General features: G+C 30.7%; 1 protein-coding gene across 9 annotated transcripts in view; it reads left to right on the plus strand.

Annotated features, from left to right (window-relative positions):
* The window catches only part of LOC106462773 (protein PRRC2C-like), an 88,546-nt gene that overhangs the window by 10,276 nt on the left and 58,417 nt on the right, over window positions 1-19,853 (plus strand). For 8 of the 9 annotated variants that reach the window (XM_013922725.2, XM_013922726.2, XM_013922730.2 and 5 more), the window contains exons 2-10: window positions 3,227-3,401; window positions 9,902-10,085; window positions 11,834-11,903; window positions 12,772-12,991; window positions 16,623-16,915; window positions 18,129-18,220; window positions 18,766-18,921; window positions 19,214-19,273; window positions 19,665-19,824. In XM_013922725.2, coding sequence (XP_013778179.1) covers window positions 3,287-3,401; window positions 9,902-10,085; window positions 11,834-11,903; window positions 12,772-12,991; window positions 16,623-16,915; window positions 18,129-18,220; window positions 18,766-18,921; window positions 19,214-19,273; window positions 19,665-19,824 — 1,350 coding nt within the window. In that variant the 5' untranslated portion in view covers window positions 3,227-3,286. The remainder of the gene's footprint in view (window positions 1-3,226; window positions 3,402-9,901; window positions 10,086-11,833; window positions 11,904-12,771; window positions 12,992-16,622; window positions 16,916-18,128; window positions 18,221-18,765; window positions 18,922-19,213; window positions 19,274-19,664; window positions 19,825-19,853) is intronic. The other variant, XM_022390104.1, reaches the window with a different exon arrangement.

A 19,853-nucleotide genomic window follows, 5' to 3' on the forward strand; every position in this document is an offset into this window, starting at 1 on the left:
AATATAAAACTGACCTTTACAAAGTGTGTGTTTTGGTGGACTAGTATTTTGTAAAATAGTCATTTCAGTTATAGTACATTTTATATATATATATGCACACACTATTACTATTTACAGGTAAGTTCTTATTTTTCTCAAAACATAAACAGTAAATAATAAAAAAAAAAGTATAGCAAACAATTATCTTTCCAGTTATGAACCTTGTACTTGTTTACTGCTTATTGTAGGTTGCTGAGATTTATCAAATTTTGCACATGGAGGATGTGAAACATACGTTTTATATATACATTTTAAAATAACCAAAATTCATCAATTGCTAAATCAAGACCACAGAATTCCACAGAATTTGAAGCTCACTAAAACATTACCTTATCGTTTGAAATCTAGCAACAAAATGAATTTGCTGCCCGAATATTTTGAAAAAGGCTTTGTGTATTTTCATGTTATTTGGCAGCTTTCAGTAAACGTACAAATCTTGTACACAAAAATCACTTTTTAATTACATATTTTTGTAAAACGTTGAATATATGGAGTCAATATTCAATAATCTGAGTGCAAAGTGATTTTGATATTAATCCTTTTGACACGTGGTTGGTCGATTTGACAGTCACATGACCTTCTGTACTCTTTTAAAGTTGACGTCAATTTAATACTTATAACTCTCTGTATATTGGGTATATTTTCACAAAATTTGGCAGTCTTGCAGATAATATTACAAGTCTTTCACTTACAAAATGTCATATTTTTTTGTGAAGTACTTTTAATAAAATAAAGTTTTGTCCATGAATATATTGAGTATTTGTTTTGAATAGTCCGTGTGCAAAGTAATTTTCATGTTAAAATTAAAAATACTTTTCACCATCTCAAAAATCTCAGATTTTCATTGTGTAATCCCTAAAACCTCCTAAATGCATTTCAACCATTTTTTTTTTCAATAAATCTTTATAGTTTGTTATTTTCTCGACCCTAATCTCAAAACTGGATCGGTCAATTCGACTGACCTTATAACCACCAGAAAAAATCTAAATAAACCTAAATTAACCTTCTTTTCTTTCTAGTATGACTTCAACTTGTAACCTGAAACTACATTCATTTATCCTAAGTAGCTCTAAGTTTATAACATTATACGTGTATTTATAATTCAATTTTATTGTTTTATTGCCATATGAACAGTGTCTAACTGCTATCTGTGCCATTATAAGTTGTAAATCACTCGGGGAATGTGCAACTCACATTATGTTTTCAAATTACATTACCCACAAGCTGCTCATGTGCATGCTTTGTGAACAATTTTAATTATATTATTATTATTATTACTTATTTTACTCTTAAATAATTTAAAAAGATCCATACTTTTAAGTTTAGTTACTTTTATAATAATAAATAAAGAATAAATATGAAAAACAGAAAATAAAGTACTTACCCAATCTTCTTTTTTCTTGTCCTCAATTGTCGAGTAGAGTTAAGCCTGATTTTATTTAAGTGATTATGGTAAAGCACTTAATTTTTATTTATGTAAGTAATACACCAAAGAATATAGACTAATAACATGCAATAAGTAGACAAATTCACTTCTAAAACTTTTCCTGGCTTTCCAACTATGAGATAAGAGCCATTACAAATTCATCCAAGCTAGTCGTTAACTTTCCCATGGGAATGAAATAGCTACTCCGAGTAACATAGACGGTTATCTGTTCAGAACACAATGTTATATAAAATGCCATTTGATAGATGAAAACCGTGACTTTCTATTGGTTATAAATAATATATAATGAAACTTAAGAGAGAACTATCAACCAATTGTGAAAGAGAGGATGTGGCAGGAGGGGTCTGATTTTCTCTTTGATAGCTCTGTAACAAATTGAGGATTTTTAGAAATATTTCCTTATGAAATTAAGAATTTAAAATGTATATGATGATTTGATTTATTACATGTAGTTCCACTTAAATTTTGAATGTAACTCTTAAAATGTTGTGACATGCGCACTTTGACCTACCCTTAGCGAGAAGGATAAGAGTTTTCTTCTTTCCATGGTTGGAAAGTGTGGAAGTGAATAATTTAGCTTTTTGAGATTATTTAAAACGTGTTGGTATCTGATTCAAGAATGGTGGTCCATCTTTCATGATGTTTTGAAAGCTGAGCCATTCTCTCAACTTGCCCAGGAAATGATGCCCTTCGTAATTCAAGACTTGACCATTATTCATTATAGGCATAGCCTCTTCAGAAATTTCTAGAATGTAGAAGGCAAATGTTGTTTGGAAGTGATAAGTCTCAGTATTTTCACTATCAGCCAGTTTTAAGAAGACTTGAGTTATTTCTTTAGTTTATTGGTGAACAACATGTTGAGAAGAACCTAGGATTTGATTTATATTATCTGTGCATTGTGTATTGATTGTGAAGCATATAATTAGATTCATGGTGTTGCTTAATTGAAGGTTCATGACATGGAGCTATTCAACTATGGAGTGGTTAGGGTATTTCTCTTTGTAGTAGTTACCAAGTCTTGTTCATGTTGTTGACATTGTTACAGCATCAAGAAATGCTACAGTCTTCTTACTTCCATGATCCTTGAGTATTTTCTCAGCAGTTTATTTGTGCCCACAAGAGCTGGGCATTTTAATTACTTACCTATGAGCAGCAATGGAGGGATGGTGGCTGTATAATTGATTGAGTCTGCCTATTGATTAGAAAATGCTACTAAACCCTCAACTCTAGTACTCTTGGTTTGTTGGGAAAAGGGTTTTTGTAGACAATTATTGCTAGTGTAATAATTATACGGAGTGTTGTTCTTTTTCTTTCCATCACACTTAGATTAATCAATATAATTGATTACCTATGGGCATCAATTAGTTTAAAGTAGAACAATCAACTACTGTTTCTGATTGTTACTGTTTTTTTTATTACTTTAACTATCCAGTAATAAAACTTGATTAAATTGCTTTGTCATTTAAAATAAATTAATTCAAATTATTGTTTGTGATTATTTCAGTTATCTAGTAATTAAAATTATAGTTAGTTAAATCATTGTCATGAAAATAATCAGCTAATCAAAAGTAGTGTATGTATATGTGTGTGGATAGGGAGGTAGGTACAGTTTTACCCTTTAAGTATGAGACTCAAATCAAATTTGTGATAAACATGAAAGTTTAAAAATTATGTTCTGCTTGTTTTTTTGGTTAGCTATCAAATAACTACTAGACACCTGAATATTTGTATGTTTTCTAGGGAGCAAAGTGTTCCCTGGGTACAGTGCAGCAAAATACTCAATGACTTCTCCTCATCAGCATGTCTACAGTTCCGGGGCTATCTACCAAGGGGGAGAAAGGAAAGTCGAAGTATGTGGCTTTAGATATAAATAATTTGTACAAAGGAAAGAGTCTTGAAAACCCCAAAACGTCTGGTAAGTGATAATGTATTTCTTTAAAAAGTAGATTATGACGATAGTTATCATTATTTTCAGTTTTGTGGTATTTCTTTTATCAAAAATCACTATCTGAAAAAACTTCAAATTAAAGTAAGTAATTGTAATTAAAAATGAAAGAAATATTTTGATGTCTTGTATTTCCACTTAACCCTCAATTGTAGTAGGTCAAAGTGCACATGTAACAACGTTTTACATAGTTGCATTTAAAATTTAAACTATATTATCCATGTATATGAATAAACTTGGCATAAAAATGTAGCTAATAAATCAAGTTTTTGATACTGTTTTAATTTCAAAAGAAAATAAATTGTCTCCCATGTCTGTTTTATGCAACATTTCTTCACTTCAATTTGCCCATTTTCAGTTTTTCATCACTTCTCTAATGTCTTGTTTTATTTAAATTACTCTTTATAGTATAGTTATTACTAAGGCATAGTTTAATTTTTATAGCCATACATCTTTGTTTACATATATATAAACCACAGTCTAACCCATTTGCCATGTCCTTCTGTCATATCCTCTTTCAGAAATTGTCAACAATTCTGTTAGCTAGTATATCATTTATAACCAATAGAAAGAAAGTTTAAATTTACTGAATGACTTATAATGCTGCCCACCAAGTAGATTTTTAATTTTTTTGCATGTAAGTTGAAAGTTGATATCCCATAGTTCATATGAAGAACCAAAGAGAATTATTATAGCTCTAAGTATGCATGTCAAATTCTTTTAGAGTTCTATTCAAAATTTTATTAAACCATATTATCAATATATACCAATAAACTTGGCATTAAAATGTTGTTTTATACTTTATTATAATTTTTTATTATGTTATATAAGTTTTAATTTCTTATTTTTAAGTGTGTGTGTGTGTGTGTAAATATATATACATTAGTGTTTGAATGGGTACCAAAAATCCTACCCAGATAGGTTATTCAAGTGGGTATCCGAGAGCCCGAAAATTTCTGACCACTATCAACACAACAGTTTCTAACGTGCAGAAGACAAGACGATGTGACCCATTATGTCACAAAGTTTAAGTTTACTTCATGTGCAGTGTTGTCTTTATTTTTTGTAGCAGTTGCTTATCTAAAACTGCCAATAATAAAGTTATGAATGTTTGGATGGAAAAGTAAAAGAAAACAATAAATGATATAATTATAAATGAAAGATGAAAATGTTAACCTTCAAACTTTTTTGCAGCTATCATAAATACTATAGTATAGGCTACTGTATGTATTCTCACTATTCTGCATAAGATACTGAAACATTCAAACAAACATCTTGAATTTTTAACTTGTCACCAATTAGTAATGAGCACCAATTTAGTCATCATGGAATTAGTATAAAAGTATAAAGCTTCCAACTGTTACTTCGATTGGATACTATAAACTTATTGGTAACTGGTAATGAAACAAAGTAATCTTTACTGGTTCATTCACCCTGGCTGACTGTCATTACACAATACCCCTTGCTGCGAAGGCAATACTCGTATATGACAATGACACTTGGTTGTATGTACGTGTTATGGCATCTACAGCTGCCTGTCGTATAACACACATTGAGAGATTACAAGACCGTTGAGTGCACCTGTGCTATCATAGAAGTTAACACAATTGATGGGTAGAACTTACCTCAAATATTTCAACATAGGCCCGGCATGGGCAGGTGGTTAGGGCGCTCGACTCGTAATCTGCGGGTCGCGGGTTCAAATCCCCCGTCGCACCTAACATGCTTGCCATTTTCACCATGGGGGCGTTATAATGTGACGGTCAATCCCACTATTCTTTGGTAAAAGAGTAGCCGAAGAGTTGGCGGTGGGTGGTGATGACTAGCTGCCTTCCCTCTAGTCTTACACTGCTAAATTAGAGACGGCTAGCGCAGATAGTCCTCGTGAAGCTTTGTGCGAAATTCAAAAAACAAACAAATATTTCAATGACAAAACTTTGAAAATTCCCATTAAGATTATTGTGTGAATTTCTCACTTAAATTGTAGTTAAGTGAAACGATTCTACGGCAACAATTGTCACATCCTAATACCTCGAAGTATGATGAGATGCAGCTAGTGGAAACAAGTTAAACTAGTTACACAAAAATGTAAACTTTTGGAAGGTTAAATCTATGCTGATACAATAATTTACAGTATTTACTTTTGCAAATCACACATTCATCTGGTTTGAAAGTTTCCTGTGAGTGACAAGCCTAATTTCTGTCCTAAAAGGTCGATCGTTCTACAAAGTGGTGGTAACCACTAACTGACTCCATGTAGTAAATTGGCCGATAATCGTTTAACAAAAAAAATTTCAAATGGACTATTCAAAATTTTCTGCTTACATAATTGATTCTTTGTCTCCTATATTCATCATTGTCAATGGAGGAGGTAAAAAGTTGATATGGTATAAGCAAATTTTGAGAGAAAAATGAACAGTTGAATAACTTGATTTACAAGGTACACAAGAATTTTTGTACACTGTTAAACTTAAAAGATCAATGACTTTCTAAACAATGTTGCTGGCCTGCCACTAGAATTTAATGTGTCTATCACTATGATTGTTTCCACTTTCATCTTCACTCTGTGTCATGACTTTTTTTGCTTGTTTCTGATTTTTGCTTACCGTTTACTCTCTAAAATAATAGCTTGTCTGCAGTTCTGTGTATTTTACTTGGACTTAAATTTTGCATAACTTTTAAAAATGGGGTAGTAAATTTAAACCAGGTAAAAGTCGTGACAGGTGGGTACCAAACTGGACATCCAGTGAAAACACTAATATACATATGAATAAATGTCAAACTTTTATTGTTTTTATACCACATAACACTTCATTAGTCCAAACTTCCCAATTTAACATTTTCTGCTTGTTCATTTGAGGCATTGTAAATTTCTGTAGAATTTTGACTTACAATATATGTATCCTGAACTATACTGTGAACTTGTAGCAAGATAGCTTTTTGCGTTACAGACATAAACAATAAAGTAAAAGCCACGCCACACCTCCCACAGAGCATCTTGCCTTCAAATTGTGTCATAAATTCTCTATTTGCTATTGTATTATTTATAACCAATAGAAAGTGAAGATTTCAATTAACAAACTGCTACAAGGTATATAGGCCTTGAGCTAAATGGATCTTAATGAACATGGTGATGTCATTTTCTTTGTATGCCACTTTTGAATGGGAATTGTTTTAAGCTATTTCTATCTTAATTAGAAACCCAGGTAAATTATGTAAGTTGCAGAACATTTTATTTTATTTGTATAAAAATGATTCATATTCTGGATTGGATAATTGAATTAACAAACAATAGAGACCACCTTAATGATATGTTTAATTAGGATTATGTTTTGATGTTGACGTGGATTGTATGAGAGAGTATCTTGAAGACAACTATTGAAAATGAAAATACTAAATTTCTATTTTTTTTGTTTTTGTTTTTTATTTGTTGATATAAAATTAACTAAAATGTAGAAATTAGGAAGTTATCGCAAATAATTTTAAATGAAATAAATTATAAACTTGTGATCAATGATAGCATGCTTCAAGCTCGAGTATGGTTGTGTAATTTTGCATGAGAATGCTTGTAACTGAATCTGTAATTCACACAAAGCTGCCTGGTGTAATAAATAGCTATTACTGTAGCCTGAGAGGTTCTAAGTTTAACTGTAAATATAAGAAGGAAAAACCTTATTAGCTTAGGCTGTCAAAGTAAATGTTGTGTAATTGTATGTTACAATGTGCACATATTTTAGAAGGAAAAAAGAAATTTGTTTATTGCATATTTTGTGTAGTGGTTACAAGGTCTCTCAAATTAACTGAATTTGTATAGTTATGATAGAGAAAATAACATTAAAGTTTACTAAAAAGCTTTTGATAGTCATTTATAAGGTTTTTAGTGGTTATGAAATTAAAATTAGAAAATGGGAGTTTGTTCAAGGCTTGTGGCATGTGCAGGAAATTTCATAGCAGTTGCATGTAAGGTAATAGCTCTCAGTGAGACATAGATATCTATCTGAAATATATTTTCAGATAAGGAAAAAGTACTTATGTGTGAGACTTGTACTTTTTCAATTATTTGCTCTTGAAGTCTTGACAAAAGGTAACCTTACTTTTTGGCAGGGTTGTCGGTAGTACTTTTTATAGCTTTTATTTATATATATCCCTTGGCTGTAAGTTAGTTAACATTTCATTAACTGGTCAAGGTGACCTCAGCAAAAGTAACAATGAGACTGTAGGCTGAATAACTCAATTTATTGTTAAAACAAGCTATCCTTATAGGAAGTCAGTAAAATAAAAATTTTCTTTGTTAGTTGCAAATAATCCAGTAGCAAATGTCTGAGATTTATTGAAGGACAGAATGTGATAGTGGGGCAAGTGAGGTGGACTTTCTGGTTTATATCTCACTAAAGTGAGAAGTCTGGATGATATAGATAAATTTACATTGTTTCAGCAATATCTATACCATAAGTGTGTAATTTGTGTAAAACTTTGGTCATATAGGGGTAGAAATAAAATCTAAAATAGTCAATTAGGAATTAAGGAGTGTTATATGATATACAGATTAAAAAATTATTTAAATATCTTCTTTGAAAACCTAGGTTAAAACTTAATTATAAACTACGATATGAAATCAAGTGTTATTAACATCTGCAACATGAGCCAGCCCAGTATCTTTTAGTACCTGGCTTAGGATGGTTGACAGGGGGTCGTTCCAGAAGCCGGTGATTTAGGATTGTTTCCATTGATCTTGATGAATGAAGCATGGCACAACTTCTAAAATAAATAAAAACTAAATATTAATGAAAATATGGCATGATGAAATCTATATGGATTATACTATGGTGATATTATATTGGGCATAATACCATCCTTCTTATATTTACTTTTCAATGGAGAAATGGCATTTTTAATTTGAGAATCAATTGTGAAATCATGTAATGCATTGTGCATCTATTTCAACTTCAGCATTATAACTTTGGGCTTTACTGTGCTGTTGGTTTCACAAAATATTGAAACTAATGGTTTCTTGAATATGATTCCAATCCCCCTTTATGAAGATAATGATGATATTATGCCAGTTTTTTTTATGTTATACTGTCAGTAATCTGACCTGGACCCACTTAAACCATCACATTCACAACCACATCTAGAACATTTCAAACATGTTTCATTGCTACATAGTTTTACTTTACATTTACAAGTTAACTTCATGTTGGCTCTCTTGGTCTTGTTCCGATCATGGATTTCGTCCAGCAACCTAAACCTCAAATAGTGCCAGATGTTTTCTTTTTTTTTAAATCTACATTAAGATATGGGCTGGCTCGTGTGGCAGATGTTGATAAGTTTAGATTTTGAGTGTAACTAAAGAAGGTCGTGACATGTGCTCTTTGACCTACAAAGATAAATTCAGTGTATATGAACCTCAGATTTAAATCTTAAAGCATAAAATCTTTTCACAAAATGAGTGAAGTAAATAATTTGTAAAATTTTGTCTGTACATTTGTTTTTTTGCATTAATGTTGCATAGACATGCAGCTATTCTTATGTAAACCACAAAAATGTTGGAGTGGGTCGTTCAGTAGTTTGTCAAATTAATAGTTTAATTATAAAACACTGCTTTGTTATATAAGAACTTTCCCTCTTAGTGTCTATTCTATAACCCCATGTTGTGCAAGTTTTCTACACCTGCTATTCAGTAACTATATACAGCTTGTTTGAATGCTTTTGATTAATATTTCTTCAGTGTATGAAAATATGTACATTTCCAGGCAATATTTCATTTATATCTATTATGTTTCCTGGTGAAAATGCCTTTGTTCAAAAAAAGATTAATGTATTTTATAATTTTGAGCTTTAATTTTTTTAAGTTGTACCTTTTCTTAAAAGTAAATTTCTTCATTGCTACTTTAAAAAGAAAACATAAAATTACATCTAAATGTCATTTTTTGCATAACATTTAAAAGCAGATGAGGGGGGTTATATTCTGGTTTTAACATGTTGAACAAGTTCTGTGAAAAAAATGTATCTTAATTTAAAAAAATTAAATTTGAAATATTTTGATTAATCATTTCTTAAGTAGTTTGTAGTATTGAAAGTTTTTTTCATAATTTTATCAGGGTGAATTTAACTATTTAGAATGATAATTTTTATGCCACATGACATTTGTCATTGAAAGAAATTTGAATAGTCTATTTGTCTTATAAATTATGAAATAACTGTTAATGGTAAATTTAAATCTAATTTTTGTAAGTTTATAACAGCCAGCTTTTAGTTAAGGTTTTTTAAGTTTTGAATATTGCAATTTTCCATGCACATAACAGTAAGTTGTTTAACACTAAAGTTAAGTGCTAGTTCCATACATGTGCATCTTCACATGAATGTCCCTTTAGATTTTAATCTACTGCCTTTATGGAAGTTCTGTTAGTATTGTGATGCATAATGTTTTTGTTTTTTATTTTGAAATTCTTGCACATTGCTTCTTGTAGCTGCACCCAAACATGGCTTACAGTCGTTGGGTAAAATTGCCTCTGGGCGTCGTATGCCACCTCCAGCTAATCTACCAAGTCTAAAAAGTGAAAATAGTGGAAATAATCCTAACATTAGTCTTGTTCCTACTGGTGGTCAAGGATGGGGTGCTTCTGGGAAAGAAAAAGGGAAAGAAGAAAATGGGTAATTGTTTCTTCTTTTTAATTGTTGTATTTTTCATATGTTCACATATGCATAAAGTTATTATTGAATTGTGGTATAAAAATGATTGAAATTTAATTTGTAAAAACATCTGAGGGCCTGATTCAAGCCTTTTTCTAAGATGTGTTAATGTTCTTAGCACCTGAGTAAAGCTTATTAAAATGTCTAAATTCATGTTAAATACCTATATTAATTTCATGTGTAATTGAGAAGTATAAAACCATGTGTGCGTGTGGTATTGAGCAAAACAGGTTTTTAATTTTTTTTATTTTTATTATAGGAAATGTTAAAATTATGATTTATTAAATAGAACATTTTGTAATTTTTACTAAAAAATATGTCCACATACACATTTTACTGGTAAATAAACCATGTGCTGTCATTGAAAATCATTATGGTTGAAACTTATTTCCAGTACATGTGTAGAATGAATGACTGAGATCATTTTCTACACTTTAATTTTAATTTTTAATAATATATAATCATACTTAAAATTTTTAAATGTAGTGTTCTAGTTTCAGAAGTTGAAAGTTAAAATTCATGAAGACAACAACACATAGTCTTAAGTGTTAATCATTCTATTTATTTGTTTCTTCATGTTTTATCAGTGATGGTCATGTGTGTCTTATTTCTTTCTTATTGCAATGAGTACAAAAATTAGAAATGTAGTATAATCATAGATTTGTTTCAACTGTCAAAAACCAAGTTTAACCAGAATTTTTATAAATTCATTCACCTAAATCATAACTTGGGTAGTTTAATACTAAGAATACATAAAGTGATAATTATGACATTCTTATAAATAAAACGATTTAGTGAAGGGGGTCTTGTATATCACTTTATTATGGAACTATTATTACTGATATCTGATTCTCACTGTTGCTAACACACAAAGTAGTATATCATCAGTGGAGTGTATAATTGGTTTTTATATTGTTAACTTGTACACACTCTCCAAACATTGAGATTATGTTGATTAATTTTCTAATGAATTCAAAACATTCTTAGTTTATAAATTTGTCTGAATTTTTTATTTCTGTTTCCTTGAATTTTAGGTGCATCATTTACAGTAGTGTTATAGAGTTAACCCTGAAATTGGTGTCCACATATTGCATTATATTGAGTAACTTTGTCTTTGCCTGTTGTGACACCAATAAACTGAACTTACTCATTGTAAAATACATATGGAACCTCAGCAGTAATTAGTGGGATTATTTGTATACCAGTATTCCCACAAGCAATAAACAGTAAAAAAATCTTTAAAAAAGGCAATGGTTATCAACTTCATTGTTAATTTTAGGGTTAAAATTCTACATTTTGTTTTATCAGAAATTTACTTTAGTAGTATTCATTATGTTGTATAAAGTACCGAAACATTTTCTTTGTGTTCAGAGTTAAAGCTACCCAACATGTTTCAAACCAATCAGTTTATACTTTTGTGAGTTGTAAGTTTCTCTGCATTGATCAAATTATTTTTTAAAATTGTTTTCAAGAAAATTAATTTATGTATGAAAAATAATGTTATCTTTAAAATTTACAATGCTAGAGAGCAGTGAATTCACATCTTAATTTTTGTAACTGCTAAAAGTATCTTAAAAATCAATGTGAACCTTGTAATGATAAAGGCAAGTCTAAAACCTTTATATTATGTATTATCTCATGTAAAAAAAAAAAATTATTTTTTTGGCTATTTTCTGAGTATATTTTTATGTATTTAAAATACTCCTTAGTGGGACACAGCAACCATCACAACACTCACAGTCACCTTCTTTGCCATCGCAGGGACCTACTTCTCAAAAGGTAAAATTAGGATTTTTAATAATTATTATAGGCTGATAGCTTAAAATAATTTAATACCTTTTCTTATGATACAGTATTTATAAAAGCACCTCACCACACCCAAACAGGAATTCATAGTCTGTCTTATTCAGTTCAAAGCCTTGGTTTTAAAGGTCAAACATTATCCTCAATTTTGAATTCTGTTTGAGGATTTAGATTTTAACTACATGAAAATATGAAATCCCAATTTTGATATATTTAATTTACATGCATTTTTCTCAATCTTAAGTGTGAGAAAAGAAATACTAAAAATCTTGCCATACATATTCTTATGATATTACTTCAAGTGAGTTTGTCACAGAGATAGGAGCAAGATATCAGTTCTATCATGATTGCAATAATAATGTTTGTTTAGTAGAGTTGGATGATATAATTGATTACCTATGAGCAGTAATTACATCACTTAATGTCATAAATTAATATGTTAATCAAAAGTAGAAGTAACTTAAATAATTTCATGCAAATCAACTAATTGAAATTAGTGTATCCAATTATTACTGTCTTTGATTATTCCAGTTATTCAAGTAATCATAATTTTGCCACCACACTTGCATGCCCCATCTTTGTTAATGCAAACCTATTAAGGCTATTTGCTACTGTTACTAACATTTTATTTTATGATTTTTGCTTGTATATATCATGACTTGATGAATACTGTACTATTTGAGTAGGAGGCTGGTTATTAAGAAAATACGGCCTATTTTGCTTTATTTACTTGTGTTTTTCATATTGTGTGGGTGCTTAAAATATTCTAGTGTTAACCTGAAAGTTAATGTTTGTTTTTGTGCATGTGTAGACGTAATTAATGTAAGTATCTTTTTAACTGAAGCCTACAGTACCAAGTTCAACAACAGGAGCAAACAAAATGTGGCACAGCGTGACACAAAACCAAGAGGCTGGTGGTCCAGAAAAGACCTTCTTGGGCCAGCAGTCGCCATTTTTTCCTCAGGAATTCCCCAAGTTAGCTGGTGGAGATGTACGAACCGAAGGGAGCCAGCAATCCAACGTAGATACCCAGTACGGGCCAGGCCCAAGTCTCAGACCACAAAGTAAGTTTAACTTGTAGGTTATTTTTTTAATACTAAAACCACATAAAATGATCAGTGTGATCTGTATGTGACTTTGTTAGAGATCCAATTAATACTATGTCAATGGGTTTGAACTATTGGACTAACTCCACTTCTGTGAAACTATACATGGTAATGTTTACTAGACTTCTGAATTCACCATATGTATCTTCATAAAAGTTGGCAACTTTTTGGTAAACATTAGAAGGCTTTTTAACGTTAAGCACATGGGAGAGTTAGTGTGCATGGCATGATCTTTTTATAGTTATATTAAAAATGGAATTAAATAATTTTACTATCAGTGTATCAGTAAGCTTGGTATCAAGAAGTAGCTTATAAATCAGATTTTGATATTATCTGTTTTAATTTTTTTACCTTCAAAAGGAAAATTTAAAATATATTCTCAATCTTCACTTCTTTGTCATGACTTGTCTTTGCTTTGAATTACCCGTTTTAGGTTTTTATATTTTAAGCAGTTTTGCCATTAATCGGTTCAGCAATCTGAACTGGCTGATTACTGCAAAATCATGCAACGATCGAAATCAGTAGAATTAGTCAAATTTTGTGATCATGGAAAACTGATTGCTGAGAAATTAAAAATAACACCACCCAGACCACGTTATTCACAACAACAATCTTCTGATTGATTTGTAAGTATGCTTACAATTACGACCCTGTACTTTTTCTTTCAACACAAAATGCAAAACATTATTCACCATGTAATATAATATCATCAGATAAAACAATCTCTGGTTGTTTCTCATTTATTTACATAAGTTGATACACTGAATGGAAGAAAGGTTAAACAATGCATTGCACATCACGAAGCACATCCATTTCTTTATGCACTGGAAATTAGTAAATGGTCAATAACAGCACCTTATACACAGAGCTAATACACCCTGTGTGCTTGACAGGGATCTACGCTGACTTTTCCTGCAAAATTCTCGGAATGATACGCTAGGTGTCTCCTCATTAGTATCACACCCTGGATTGCTTCATTATTTTGGGGAGGTTTCTTTGCTAAACACATTAGTGATGGATTACTCTTTGCAAAGCTATATTGCTTGGGCTTCTGTAGCAATGATGTGATCTTTCATGTGTTTGTGTTTCCTCAAATTATCTCTGGAAATCTTAGCACCATTTTGTAAATGCGTTAGTTTTTGCTGTAATGCTCTAACTACAGATCATCTCACAATTTTCCACACTGAAGACAACCCAATAGTCTTCCAGTACGGCTGAAACTTTTCCTCTTCAACTATTTAACACATTTAAACTTTTTCCTTTTCTTTTGCATGGGATTGCATTACTGTTTTTGAATCCACAATTTTTACTTTGTGTTCTGGAACTACTGAGATTGTATTCCTCCCATGCTTGAAGAAAGTCATTTATTTTCATTGACATAAATGTCTGTTACAGTCTGCAGTCATTTAAAAAAAGAAAGGTATTACTTTTGTTTTGCTTGTTTTTTTGTTTTTTCTTGTTCACTGTACGTTGATTTTGTTACAATTAGTGTTAGTATAGAGAAAAATAGGAGAATGTATAAAGTTTTGCTGACAGAACAAACTTCATATTCATTCAAAAGGTTTGAGATAATGTAAATGAAATAGAGCTATAAGGTAAATATTTTAATTATTTGCATGATAATCACCTTTCTCTCAGATTTTGGTTTGGTAAGATGGGAGTAGCTTCACTGATGTGACAATTATATATTTGGAAATTGAGAAGGTGGAAGGCTCTAATTTTATATTTGGTCTGTCAATGTCTCCAATTTGTTTCTTATTGGTTGGGTATTCTGAACACCATGTTAGGGAATAGAACCTATAAAAGGAGGTTTTAAAAGGGCAACAAGTCGTGAAACAGAGAAGGTTGAGTATATCCTTTTGGAAATTTAGATAATATAAGACTTGAATAATAAATATTTTGATGCAAATTTATCAACATACATTTTTAATAATTTTTAATAAAAATTTTGAATGTAACTAAAAGGTCATGACGTGCACTTTGACCTGATCTGAGTACATGTTTAAGAAACCGAAACAAAGGAATTTTGTGACATATCTTATGTTTTTATTTCAGTTAAAAGAAACAACTATATCTCACAAACTGTTGTCTTGTGGTTAAGGAACTTGTGAAGAAAGTCAGACTTGTAGCCAATATTGTATCTTTTATGTGCGAAATAGTGAAATTTGTAATTTCTATTTTATCTTGGATATATGCATGTAAAGACTTGTGTATTAATTTGTAGCTATTTTCATATATCCAGAGATGTAGACAAGTTTTTATTCTGTGGTATATTCCTCCACTTTATTTAGCATCAATAGGGTTGTGTGCCAGATGATGATCTTTTATGACAAATAACTAAATGAGCAACAGTGTTGACTTAACTCATCACCCACTTTTCTGATGGCACATACTTGTAGTAGAATGCCTTTGACTCTCCATTGTGATAATTGGGCTTCTGTAGTATTACATATTGTATTTCTAATTTAACATCATGATAAGTGTACAATTTTTTGAGAATTTGAAACTTGAAATTTTTGTTTGTTTGTTTAATATTTGAGAACTTCTATTAAAAAATTAGAAATAGTTTAATATAACTATCTTGTGTCTTTCTTGTCAACTGTAAATTCTGCAAGTGTGTGGTGGCGTAAGGTATTCTACTTGTTGAGGAAATTAAACAACCATATTTACTACTAGTATAGCATATCTATTTTCATAAATAGTTTATTGAAAAAATTTTTGCATTAAAAATTATTTTTGAAATTGCTTAAATAGAATTTAAAACATTTATGTGCTGTGTAAGAGCAACATTATGCTGTGAAGTCTTCAGAATGTTTTTGTGGTTGTTAAAGGTACATAAGGGTGTAACTAATTTTATCTGCTTTTGTATTTAATGTTGGACTACCATGTTTGCATAATGGCTAGTATTCTTTGTTATGGCACTATCAATCAGAATTCTGATTTAAATGCTAAGACCACAACATTTATAAGTCATATGCACTAATGCTGTTCATAGTAATAACTGAAATGATTCATCCAAAAGAAATTTTATTGAAAGCTGTCTTCACTTGCAGGTTAGTCGGTTCTTGAGTGCTTGAAGTAAAATATATAAATAAATTGGCACTTTTCAGTAAATTGCATACTAGTCAGTTAAAAGTAAAACTAACTTCTTCATGTTATATATTTTTCATAATTTATAAGCATATTTTGGTTTTATTTCTAGATAATCTTAGAATATTTACTGCTTTCTACACAAATACGAGTTGTATGTATAAATATAATGCATGATCATATGATTTTTAGTTTTGACTTGCTATTGATAAACTTAATTAGGTACAAGGTTTGGTTTTCATGTGAACTATCTTTAAATTGTTTCCACAGAATTTGCTTATTAAAAGTACAAACTTCATGGGTTTTTGAGAGGAAATATGAAAATGAAACAAAGTATCATAAAGCCAAAGAGATTAGTTAATATAGAAGAGGGATTTAGAAAATACTGAGAAATTGTTAAAGCTATAGGAATAAAGCTTTTTCTTGTTTTTTTATTTTATTTATTTAAATGTACATGTTTCCTATACCTCTTACTTAATTACATGTAATATTTTTCCAGCGGAGGGCAGTTGGGGAAGAGGAACTCAAAAACCACAACAGGTAGGTTCACCAGGAAACCAGCCACAGAGCAGTGGCAGTGGCGTGAACGGTCAGCAGACCAGTCCAGAAGGACAAACACCAACACCGCCACCCCCTCAAATTCAGCGAGAACCACGTACATTTCTACCACCTTCACAAGCTTTGCCACCAAACAACAGTGGTGGAAGTATTGGTGTTGGGAGTGGCGTTCCTGGCCCTAGTATGGGTGCTCTCCATCAACCACCACCTCAGTTTAGAGGAATGCCTCCTTATGTAAGTAGTATGTTTGTAAATATATGCTTACTACATTGAATAGTTTTTTATTTTATTGTATGGCAGGGTGTATAAAAGTTATAGTGCTGGAATTATTGGATATTTATTCTTTTCTAATGAAAGAGCAGTGTTAAAACACTTAGTTCTTGTTACCATGTCAGCTTTTTAATATCCTAAGATATTTTAGCTGTTTCTTGCATGTATACATCTTCCATTGAAGTATAATGTGAATGTGTCTGTAGGTGTGTTACAAAAACAGATATTTTTGTTAATAAATTAAAAAGTTAAGGCTTGGTATGATAAAAACTATTCTGTGTACATTTTTCATAAAGGAAAAAATTGAATTTTTCACCAAAATGTGTTTTCCAAACCATAAATTATATTGTAGCAGCCAGTGAATAGTTGCATATCCTTTTTTTTTTCTGTTTTTGTTAATCCATTAATTTTTCATAGAAGTTGTTATATCATTCAGCTTCATTGTTAATGTTACAAGACGGGTCACAGGTCAAAGGCCAAGTCATTGCTTTTGTTGAACTACTATTTTATGAATTGATATCAGTAAGTTTGATATCAAACTAGATTATAAGATAATTCAAATTTTAGTATTATACATTATTCAATTTCTTAATTTAAAAGTAAATATTAAAAAAAAACTTGAACATTGATTTTTGTGTGTCACATGGTATGTTGAATGCAGCATTGGTTCAAATTAGAGGCTTGTGGTGTCAAAATACTGTCCATAGTTTCATACAAATTAAGAACTCAAATTACCAGTATTGACAAGCTAGAATATAAAATACAAACCTTCTATCTTTTCTATTTGCTGAGATATCACTTATGTACTGAATCAAACACAGTGGCCCTGCTCACCTCTTTCCATTTTTGGAAACATTCCCTTATGTACACTTATTTCTGTATATGACATGTGAATAACCGGTTGGAAGCTCAAAGTTGGGGTTTTTCATTCTTCCCAAAGTGTGTGAAACATGAATTTAATAGATTTACCAGCAACATATGTTACATCAACCTTCATGAGGGAGAGAAATCTTGTACAAAATATAACCTGTCACAATAGGCATAGAAAAACTGTTACCAGTGTAGGAGATTGAAATATTCATTAGTTGTCAGTAAGATTTCCAGAAAAAATGCTCAAAGTGTAGATAGCGTCTTCAAACGTTTGTCTCAAGATAGTACAATGTTTTATCTTTCCTAGATGTATAACAGAAACTTTCCTGCTGGTTATACTCCAAACTATTCTGGAATGCCACCAATGACTAGGCAGCCATATCCTTATCCAGAAAACAGGTATGTACCTAGTAATGTGAAATTTGTTTGCAAAAAATAAATCTTTTTTTATTTTTTCTCTCTCTCTCTCCCTAGTCTATTTTATTTGTCCATATATAGTTGTGTATTATAAATTGTGCATAAAACTATTTCATCAAAACTGTATTTGAAGCTTTTGACTGTTGGGTCAGATAAGAATCTCTTCACCTAAGGTTCTGAATTATTGGATAAAATATTTAAAAAGGACATTGATCTGCTAGTTTTTGTATTTGGAGTGCTGAAACAATAGTTGCTTGTTGACAAAACTCATCACCCACACAACTGATGGATTTGCTTATCTATCATTAAATAATCTGCTAGTGAAATGAAATTTTTTTTGAACTGCAATGTTTTTGTTGTGTTGTACAAAACAAAACAAAAAAACTTAACCATAAATACTAATATATATATTGAAACTAATAAATCATACAGCATATTGTTCTTAAATATTTTTTTATAATATAGTTTTTATTTAAGTTAACAAAAATTATTCTTGTATATTGATCAGTTTTTACCATCAAATTTAGTAGGGTACGACCTCCAGCTCGTCATTTACCCGAAGAAGATGCTTATCAGCGACCAGCAGCAATCATTACTGAGAAAGACCTTAAAGGGTTTGATGAAATTTTGCAAAATGATTCCCAGGATGGATGGGCAGCAGCACAAGGAGAAGTTGATTATAAGTGAGTTCTTGAAATAGTTTAAGGATATATTTGATTTAGAACATCAATTTTGCTTATGACCATGAAGATATACTAATACTTAAGAATTTCATGAAACTGGTAAAAGTGTTTTTATACAGTTGCATATGCATACTTATAAGATACCAAATTTGGAAAATTGTTTATAAGACTTAAATATGAACATTTACAAAAAAGAGAACAATTTTTCTTCACTTTAAGGCAACAAAGGGTTTATTTGGGGTGTTGAATAGTTAAAAAAATGTTTCTTATAATATGATTTATCCTTTTGCAGTGCTAAGCTGGTTTTTAGTGATGATGAAGATTCAGCACAGCCGTCACAGAAGCATTCACGGTTGGTATTCTGTTTAAGAACAATTGTACATAAAAGAATTTTTGAGTAAATTAACTTGAGTTTTGCTTTATTACAAAATGCATTTTTATACAAGTTTTTATGTAAACAGTGTAATAACACTTCAGTGGAAGATATAATGGTTTTCAGGTGTAGTAAGCTAGTTTTTGACCATTCATTTTATTTTTTAATTTTCTGTTTGTTTACCAAGTGATGTGTATTTGGAGTGCTGAAACAATAGTTGCCTGTTGACAAAACTCATCACCCACACAACTGATGGACTTGCTTATCTATCATTAACTAATTTACTGGTGAGATTAATAGAATGTTAAATGTTACTAATCACAAATAAATAACATTAAAGACAGTTGGTGATTATTTAATTTTTTTTAAGTGATAAGAAAGACCCTAGCTCACTCTCCCGAGAGAGAGACAGAACTGGGAAAAGCTATGACCAAGATAATGAGGCTGACAAGCGTAGAGATGGTAAGACTAGAGACCAGTCAAAGGATAGAGATATAGATTGGGAGGATAGAAGAGAAAGTTACGAAAGAGTAAGTATTTATTTTTGAGTAGAATTAGT

Source organism: Limulus polyphemus, unplaced genomic scaffold (genome assembly GCF_000517525.1).
Source record: "Limulus polyphemus unplaced genomic scaffold, Limulus_polyphemus-2.1.2 Scaffold1245, whole genome shotgun sequence".
In the NCBI taxonomy this organism is placed as follows: domain Eukaryota; kingdom Metazoa; phylum Arthropoda; class Merostomata; order Xiphosura; family Limulidae; genus Limulus; species Limulus polyphemus.